The sequence below is a fragment of the Penaeus vannamei genome, chromosome 27, assembly GCF_042767895.1.
Source record: "Penaeus vannamei isolate JL-2024 chromosome 27, ASM4276789v1, whole genome shotgun sequence".
NCBI lineage: Eukaryota > Metazoa > Arthropoda > Malacostraca > Decapoda > Penaeidae > Penaeus > Penaeus vannamei.
In genome coordinates, this window is record NC_091575.1 from 23,344,589 (window position 1) to 23,354,588 (window position 10,000).

Sequence of the window (10,000 nt, forward strand, 5' to 3'; positions counted from 1 at the left end):
GAGAAAGTGAGAGAGTGAGTGAGTGAGAGAGAGAGAGAGAGAGAGAGAGAGAGAGAGAGAGAGAGAGAGAGAGAGAGAGAGAGAGAGAGAGAGAGAGAGAGAGAGAGAGAGAGAGAGAGAGAAAGTGAGTGAGAGAGAGAGACAGAGAGAGAGAGAGAGAGAGAGGGAGAGAGAGAGAGAGAGAGAGAGAGAGAGAGAGAGAGAGAGAGAGAGAGAAAGAGAGAGGGTGTACCGTATTAATTTAACCCACAAGCAAAAATTGCAACTACACTACAACTCACACAAGGGCTTGCATTTAGGAATGATATCTATATTTCTTATAATACATGAATACCCTAAACACAAACTAAAGTTCATCCTAAAAACACAAAGAAAGATAAAGCAGATGTTTTCGTATATTTTTTTGTTTCTCTTTAACTTTCGATTAAATTCCAACTCTAAATATGCTTATCATTCGTATCGCCCCCCCCCCCCCAAGATATATAGATATCATTCATTGCCGTGTAATATTTTTCTAATACTACAGTACGCAATAATACACAGGAAGTGTTTAATCACATATTTGTAGTCCCTCCGGTCACTTTGCTGACATGCCTTTGAAGATAGCAGTATGCACAATTTACTGTTTACAATGATTTGTATTAACTAAGTAGATAAGACTATGATGAAAGATGCACAGAGAAAGACATGAATGGATGGAGACAGCTGCTCTCCTTGAGGTGTACCTGGTAACCTTTAACGGGGTGGGCAATGTAGGAGTAGTTATAGAAGAAGGCATCGGGCATCAGCACGGTATACCAGCCGCGGGTTATGCCGTCTTCCCCAACCCATTCATCTCGACTCTGGTAATTCGTATTCTCGTGGTCTTCCACTCGGACGTTGAAGGCGTAGGGGTCAGAGCCCTGGGGACACAGGCAGATTATAGCAGCTATCGACGTTGACAAAGGAAAGTAATATTAGAGAGTTCGATCACTGTGGTGACGCTTAGACGTGGTTCGCTTATAAATCCGCAGTAAGTTACTCGAAACAATGGAGTCATTAGACACAACAAAAAGGAAGTTATTTGCTGTCCATACTCTGAAACCCTCAAAAGTAATCCAGTTAAGCGGTTTTTATCACTGTATTGATTAGACCCATTACCATGTATCTTCAATAGATATCTGTGTATGGTTTTATTTATAAATGTACAAATATACAAGTTTAGGTTAATTCTGATGTCCCACTCTTACTTCGTCTAGTCTATAAATTTGACGGTTTCCTTGTTACAACAATTATGATCAAATGAGGGGTAAAATAAGTATGATAAAACTGACATGATTAATAATCTTTGTGATACCTGGATAAGTACAATGTTAGTGGGCATTGTTCTGTACTGTCACATTCTCTATGAAACCCAAACCAAGCCAGTTTTAGTACTCTAATAATTGAAAAAGATACGTACGCTGCCATCGCCGGTATCTCTAAACTCAGGGTAAGCCACACCAGACTTGGCTGCTTCAGCCCGGAAAGCCAACATTTCTTCCATCAAGTCAGCCGATGAGAAGGAGCTTCCACCTCGAAAGGGCTCTGCAAGTCGGTATGAGTATGAGCGAGATCCTGCTGAGGACGAACCAGAGGATGAGGCAGCTGAAGAGGATGAAGCTGAGGATGAAGCAAATCTGGAAGAGGACTGGGAAGCAAACCCACTGGCACTAGCTGAAGACGAAAATCCACTACCACTAGAAGAGGATGCCAGTCCACTTCCACTAGAAGAGGATGCTAGTCTACTGCCACTGGAAGAGGATACCGATCCACTTGAAGTCCCGGAGGATGCCTGCTTCCTAGAACTTGAAGACTGTGTACCACGAGATGATGATTGCCCAGAAGCACTAGAGCTCCCTGACGATGCACCTTGACTGCTAAATGAGGCACCTGAGGTTTTTCGTGAGGATCCTACAGAACCCTGGTTAATGACAACTGAACCTGTGGCTTCATAACGATGATCTTCAGGCGTGAAATGAGAGATGACACTAGATTCTCTTTCAGGTGTCTTGACAGAGACAGTGCGAGACAGTGAAGCTGCTGCTGCTGCCTGTTGAGCACGAGCAGCTGCTGCTGCCTGTTGAGCACGAGCAGCTGCTGCTTCCTGCTGAGCACGAGCAGCTGCTGCTTCCTGCTGAGCACGAGCAGCTGCTGCTTCCTGTTGAGCACGAGCAGCTGCTGCTTCCTGCTGAGCACGAGCAGCTGCTGCTTCCTGCTGAGCACGAGCAGCTGCTGCTTCCTGCTGAGCACGAGCAGCTGCTGCTTCCTGCTGAGCACGAGCAGCTGCTGCTTCCTGTTGAGCACGAGCAGCTGAGGCAGAGGAAGTCTTTACTGTCTGTGAGGAACCAGAAGCCTGGTTAATGACAACTGATCCAGTGGCTTCATAACGGTGGTCTGCAGGTGTGAAATGAGAAATAACACCAGATTTTCTCTCAGGTGTTTTGACAGATACAGTGCGAGTGAGAGAGAGCTTAGAGGCAGAAGCTCCAGATGAGACAGCCCTTGCAGGAGCAGGAGCTGGAGCAGCACGAGCAGGAGCAGGTGCTGGGGCAACTCGAGCAGGGGCAGGTGCAGCTACCTTCTGGACACGAGCAGCAGAGGAAGTCTTTCTTGATGATCCAGATGACTGATTGATGACAACAGATCCAGTGGCTTCATAGCGGTGGTCTGCAGGTAAGAAATGAGAGATGACACTGGATTGTCGTTCTGGAGTCTTAACAGAGATGGTGCGAGTAAGAGCGAGCTTAGAGGCCGAAGCTCCAGATGAGACAGCCCTTGCAGGAGCGGGAGCAGGAGCAGCAGGAGCAGGTGCTGGAGCAACTGGAGCAGGAGCGGGTGCTGCTACCTTCTGGACACGAGCAGCAGAGGAAGTCTTTCTTGATGATCCAGAAGACTGATTGATGACAACGGATCCAGTGGCTTCATAGCGGTGGTCTGCAGGTGTGAAGTGAGAGATGACACTGGATTGTCGTTCTGGAGTTTTGACAGAAACAGTGCGGGTAAGAGCGAGCTTTGAGGCAGAAGCTCCAGATGAGGCAGCCCTTGCAGGAGCAGGAGCTGGAGCAGCACGAGCAGGAGCAGGTGCTGGGGCAACTGGAGCAGGAGCGGGTGCTGCTACCTTCTGGACACGAGCAGCTTGTGATGATCCAGATGATTGATTGATGACAACGGATCCAGTGGCTTCATAGCGGTGGTCAGCAGGTGTGAAGTGAGAGATGACACTTGATTTTCTCTCAGGAGTCTTAACAGACACAGTGCGGCTAAGAGCAAGCTTAGATCCTGAACTTGTTACAGGGGCAACACGTGCTGGGGCAGGGGCAGGAGCGGGAGCAGCCCGAACTGGAGCTGGAGCCGGCACAGGTACTGATACCTTCTGCACTCGAGCAGCAGAGGAAGTCTTTCTTGATGATCCAGATGACTGATTGATGACAACAGATCCAGTGGCTTCATAGCGGTGATCTGCAGGTGTGAAGTGAGAGATGACACTGGATTGTCGTTCTGGAGTTTTGACAGAAACAGTGCGAGTAAGAGCGAGCTTAGAGGCAGAAGCTCCAGATGAGACAGACCTTGCAGGAGCAGGAGCTGGAGCAGCACGAGCAGGAGCAGGTGCTGGGGCAACTCGAGCAGGAGCAGGTGCTGCTACCTTCTGGACACGAGCAGCTTGTGATGATCCAGATGACTGATTGATGACAACAGATCCAGTGGCTTCATAACGGTGATCAGCAGGTGTGAAGTGAGAGATGACACTTGATTTTCTTTCAGGAGTTTTAACTGATACAGTGCGGCTAAGAGCAAGCTTAGATCCTGAACTTGTTACAGGGGCAACACGTGCTGGGGCAGGGGCAGGAGCAGGAGCAGCCCGAACTGGAGCTGGAGCCGGCACAGGTACTGATACCTTCTGCACTCGAGCAGCAGAGGAAGTCTTTCTTGATGATCCAGATGACTGATTGATGACAACAGATCCAGTGGCTTCATAGCGGTGGTCTGCAGGTGTGAAGTGAGAGATGACACTGGATTGTCGTTCTGGAGTTTTGACAGAAACAGTGCGGGTAAGAGCGAGCTTAGAGGCAGAAGCTCCAGATGAGGCAGCCCTTGCAGGAGCAGGAGCTGGAGCAGCACGAGCAGGAGCAGGAGCAGGTGCTGGGGCAACTCGAGCAGGAGCAGGTGCTGCTACCTTCTGGACACGAGCAGCTTGTGATGATCCAGATGACTGATTGATGACAACAGATCCAGTGGCTTCATAACGGTGATCAGCAGGTGTGAAGTGAGAGATGACACTTGATTTTCTCTCAGGAGTCTTGACAGACACAGTGCGGCTAAGAGCAAGTTTTGAGCCTGAACTTGTAGCAGGAGCAGCACGTGCAGGGGCAGGAGCGGGAGCAGGCCGAACTGGGGCTGGAGCAGGAGCAGGTGCTGCTACCTTCTGGACACGAGCAGCAGAGGAAGTCTTTCTTGATGATCCAGAAGACTGATTGATGACAACAGATCCAGTGGCTTCATAACGGTGGTCAGCAGGTGTGAAGTGAGAGATGACACTTGATTTTCTCTCAGGAGTCTTGACAGAAACAGTACGGGATAAAGATAGCTTAGCAGCTGGCGAGGGAGAAGGTGCGGCAGGGGCTGGTGGAGGAGAAGCAACAACACGTGGTGCAGCTGGCACAGACACTGGTGCAGGTAGTGATCTCGCTGGGGCAGAAGAGCCTGTGTTAATCACTACGCTTCCAGTGGCTTCGTAACGGTGGTCAGCAGGAGTGAAGTGAGAGATGACACTTGATTTTCTCTCAGGAGTTTTTACACTCACAGTGCGTGCAATGGATGCTGGGCTTTTGCGTGCTGGAGCGGCTGGAACTTGGGCAGCTGGTGCACTAACAGCGGCAGGGATGGGAGCTCTAGGCGATGAAGGGCTTTTGTTAATGTTGACAGATCCCGTAGCTTCATATCTGTGATCGGCAGGTAGGAAGTGCGAGATAACACTGGATTTCCTCTCAGGGGTCTTCACGGAGACAGTACGACTCAAGACCTAAAGTTGAAGAGAAGGAAACAACAGTCAGCATTATCTCTTAGGGTAAGGTAGATTCTTGCATTATTTATGTATTAATAGACCATAGTTTCATGAAGGGTACCATTCCTGACCTGTTGTAACTATGACTATTTTGTGTGCCAAACCGATCAACAGAAAGACCTACCTGAGTGGTCCTGTCTTCCTCAGATGAGGCTGAATATGGTAGTTTAGCCCCCAAGAGGCATGTAGCCAGGCTCACCACCACCAGGACCTAAAAAGTGAAAGAAAAGTTAAACTCTTGTGATTACAGGTTCATAGCTTTTTTTTTTTTTTTCATTTGTTGGGTAAAACATTTAATATTCATGACCTTCTTATCTGCAAGCAAATTTAGGATAGATGATTATGCGGGTTACATGAAGCTAAATGAGTAAGATACGTTGTGGCCGCAAGGCTCTCCGTCTTTCTTTTGTTATTGTTTTTTTCCTATCCCATCTCATTTAGTTATTTCCTCCTTTACCTCTTCCTTTCCATTCCATCTTTTCCCACACAATTTCACACTTTTCCTTTGGCAACGACAGTACAGTACGGTATAGTGTTATTATCCACTCAAGTACGGTAATGCACGACGCATACATGAAGGAGATGACCATCAATTATCAATGCCTTTATGGATTGAGTGTATTAGTGAATGGCAATGGAATAGTTGACTTTCCTGTAATATATCGTAAAACGTATATGTAGGCCTACTTGTGTATATGTATGTGCATGTAAAATTGTTCCTAAAGGCTCAAAGATTTTTTTTTTTTTTTTTTTTTTTACTTTAATCGCTAGTAAATTTCCTCAAATTATAATTCCTCATAAAAAAACGCTCGACACGAAGCCAGGTACTTCCGATTCTCGATATAGTTACCAGCTGAAGGGGAACCATCAAGAAATATGAGAATCTCCAAAGAAGCGCTCAACGAATGTCCAAAAAAAAAAAAAAAAGAAATGCATCCGTGTACGTATATAAAATTCTGTAAATAAAAATAATCATCAGGGGAAATATGAAGCCCCGCGTTCTTACGAGAAGGAAAATAATAATTATAGTGTATGGCAAAGCTCAGTCTACCGTTCCCCAGCAGCAGCGTCTGTTGGTATGCGTGTCTCCTTGGGAAGATTAATGATATGGCCAGGAGGGATATTAACGACAATATGCGGTTCTTGTGAATATGATCTACCCCTAGTATTACGTTGGTAACATGAGTATTATGTAACGAAAATAAACAGGAGAGGAGAAGAAAGCTCAAAAACATATACATAGTGCAAAGAAAGAAGAAACTTCGGTTCCTTAATGGCTTATAATATCTCCTCCAGTCGCTTGGTTTGATCGGCGAGTTGTACAAAGCAATAATAATAATAATAATAGTAATAATGATAATGCTTCACATTCCTTCAACGTGTCTTTCAATTGATACATTAAAAAGCATACAGGATTAAAGAAGCAAATCTTTATATTAAGCAAACGAAGACACTTCTATCGTCTTTCCTTAAAACATAAAGAAACCGAAGAAAAATAAAAGAGGCAGATAACTCGCAACCGGGTTCATGTAATCTGGCAACCGCGGAAAGGAATCTTGGTCACGTGCCCGAGAAGCAATAAAGGCAACAATGGATATGGGTATGTGGTGCCATCTATTGGCGAAACGACAACTACGCTCGTGTAGGCGGGAATATGAACTTGCCGAAGTTGCCTCTCCTGTTATGACCAAAGGATTCTTTATGTAAGCATGAGAACACCAACAATACCTTGCTTCTCTCTCTCTCTCTCTCTCTCTCTCTCTCTCTCTCTCTCTCTCTCTCTCTCTCTCTCTCTCTCTCTCTCTCTCTCTCTCTCTCTCTCTCTCTCTCTTCTTTTCTTTCTTTTTTTCCTTTTTTTTGCGGAGGCAAATGATAGGATTAAAGCGAAAGGTAGAACTCCGCATGGGATTTGTCTTTTTGAATACAGAGAGCGCTAAATGGTGAAGACTGGATTATAGGTGTACGAACATACTAATAGAGTCCCTATTATGGAAATGAGTGGGGGAACTAGAAACACACACAAAGAAAAAAAAGAGGTCCAGGTATAAAAGATAAAAATATTTAGTCATGTTTTTTCAGCGAAGAACTGCACACACACACACATATATATATTGATAAAAAAGGAGCAAACTTGTACATTACTTAAATATATAGACGCATGAACATGTTTGGATTTATATATATGGTATGCGTCTCCCCAGTGTTCCATATACTCACGCGCGTGTGTGTGTGTGTGTGTGTGCGTGTGTGCACATATACATATATGAATTATATATATACATATATATATATATATATGTATATATATATATATATATATATATATATATATATATATATATATATATATATATGTATGTATGTATGTATTGATATAATACATATGTATATATATACATATATATATATATATATATATACATATATATATATATATATATATATATATATATATATATATATGTATATATATATATATATATATATATATATATATATATATATATATATATATATATATATATATATATATATAGGTGTATGTGTGTGTGTGTGTGTGTGTGTGTGTGTGTGTGTGTGTGTATGTGTGTGTGTGTGTGTGTGTGTGTGTGCACATATACATACATATATATATATATATATATATATATATATATATATATATATATATATATATATATATATATATATATGTATGTATGTATGTATGTAAGTATGTATTAATATAATACATATGTATATATATATATATATATATATATATATATATATATATATATATGTATGTATGTATGTATGTATGTATGTATGTATGTATTAATATAATACATATGTATATGTGTGTGTGTGTGTGTGTGTGTGTGTGTGTGTGTGTGTGTGCGTATGTGTGTGTATGCGCATGTGTGTGTGTGTGTGCATGTAAATGAGAATTCCCTCTAGATACATATGTAAATATATATGTGCACTTCCATCGTGTTCCTTGAGTACACGCGCCCCCCTAAGAGCCAATGAGCGAGCCGGCGAGAGGGGCATATCGATCTGGCAGGATTGCTTCATGTATCTTTAAACTTTATTCGACCGCGGCGACCTCCGGGCTTTCTCTTTTTTACGCCCGAGATTGAAGTAAAAGAGATGAAGTCACTCTACCCTTCGGTGACAGTGACACACATCCTTCCACGTCGTCATCCCTCGAGGGACTCCCATCTCGCCCATCCACTCGCGACGAAGGAAAATGCGACAACACCTCTTGAAGGGACTTGAATCAATCTCTCGCTTAAATGACCACTGTCACCTCCTCATCCAAGCAACATCATTAACATTTCTCGACTTGGTTCTTTACGTTAAGGAACATCTATAAATCACAGATTAAAAGAATCACAACGGACAGGCTGACACTCGGAGTGGCTGGAGACAAGCGGACCAACATTATTCGCGAGTGAATTAAGTCGAAGCAAAAAAAAAGTCAGGAATCTTGTTCAAATACTTTTCTTTCGTATTAGCTGGGTTCTAGGTTCAGGGTGGGCGTGTTAGTCATGCAAGAGACATTTTTTTTCCTTCACAGGTGTTATTAAAGTGAAAGCTTTTAATTCAGCCTAATATATTATCATCATTGAAGGCTCCTGAATAAGAAGAGAGGAAGAGGGACACGGTATTTTCATATGTAACACAGCATGAATATATTGCCATAAAACTTTTAATGCAGATCTGAGCTTCACCGCAAAACAACTCTTATTTAGGGGTTGGTGCCCAGCATGAGATCCAGTATGTAATCTAAATAAATTATGTCCTTAACTCTCTCTCTCTCTCTCTCTCTCTCTCTCTCTCTCTCTCTCTCTCTATATATATATATATATATATATATATATATATATATATATATATATATATATATATATATATGCTTAATCACACACACACGAGCGCGCGTGTGCGTGTGTATGTGCGTGGCCGTTTCGAGGTGCCACCCTAACCTTCTCTTTCCTCTTTCTCGCTTAAGTAAACTGCGTTCTATTTTCCGAGATCTGTGTAGTAATAGTGACTCGACTCCTCCTGGTGATATCACTGAAATATTAACATGGACTTTGAAGGGAACGGAGTCTGGAAAAAGCAAATTAGCTGAAGTGTCATTTCTGGGAAACTTTTATTAACAAGAGGACATCTCCCTTTCTTTCTTTTCTTCTCTTTCTCTCTTTCTCTTTCTCTCTCTCTTTCTTTTTCTCTTTCTCTTTCTCTTTCGCTCTCTCTCTCTCTCTTTCTTATGTCCATTTGTATAAATAATCTGTCTAACTCTATCTATCAGTCTATCCCCTTACTATCCTTCTCTTCTCTCTCTCTCTCTCCTCTCTCTCTCTCTCTCTCTCTCTCTCTCTCTCTCTCTCTCTCTCTCTCTCTCTCTCTCTCTCTCTCTCTCTCTCTCTCTCTCTCGCTCTCTCTCTCGCTCTCTCTCCTCCCTCCTTCTCTCTCACTCTCGCTCGCTCGCTCTCGCATTCTCTCTCTCTATCTATCTATCTATCTATCTATCTACCTCGCTCGCTCGCTCTCGCATTCTCTCTCTCTCTCTCTTTCCACCTCTCCCTCCCGTCCTCCTCTTCCCTCCCTGTTCTCAATTGACCCCCTCTCCCTGTTCCTTGTTTCATATACGTACAGCACACGGAGTAGGGGTGAGGGGGGAGAGGGGGTAGGAATGCAGTGGCGAGGTCAGCCTCCTTGCAACTTTCACAGGACGGAAGTGAGCGTGCAAGATCCTGGTCACGAGTGTAAGAAACGCTCATTTGCATATATAATCATTTTCACATCACTCTCGGTCCAGCGCGGCGAATATGCTTTTGTCGCGCGGTCGGAGTTTTTAATCCATTAAGATTTTATGTTAGTCGCTCATGAATCAGCAATTGGGATGATCTCCTCTCAATATGCAAC

General features: G+C 43.5%; 1 protein-coding gene across 1 annotated transcript in view; it reads right to left on the reverse strand.

Moving 5' to 3' along the window:
* The window catches only part of LOC113824565 (pneumococcal serine-rich repeat protein), a 31,508-nt gene that overhangs the window by 5,264 nt on the left and 16,244 nt on the right, over nt 1-10,000 (reverse strand). The window contains exons 2-4 of the mRNA XM_070141015.1: nt 5,208-5,294; nt 1,442-5,041; nt 726-902 (exon numbers count right to left, since the gene is read on the reverse strand). Coding sequence (XP_069997116.1) covers nt 726-902; nt 1,442-5,041; nt 5,208-5,294 — 3,864 coding nt within the window. The remainder of the gene's footprint in view (nt 1-725; nt 903-1,441; nt 5,042-5,207; nt 5,295-10,000) is intronic.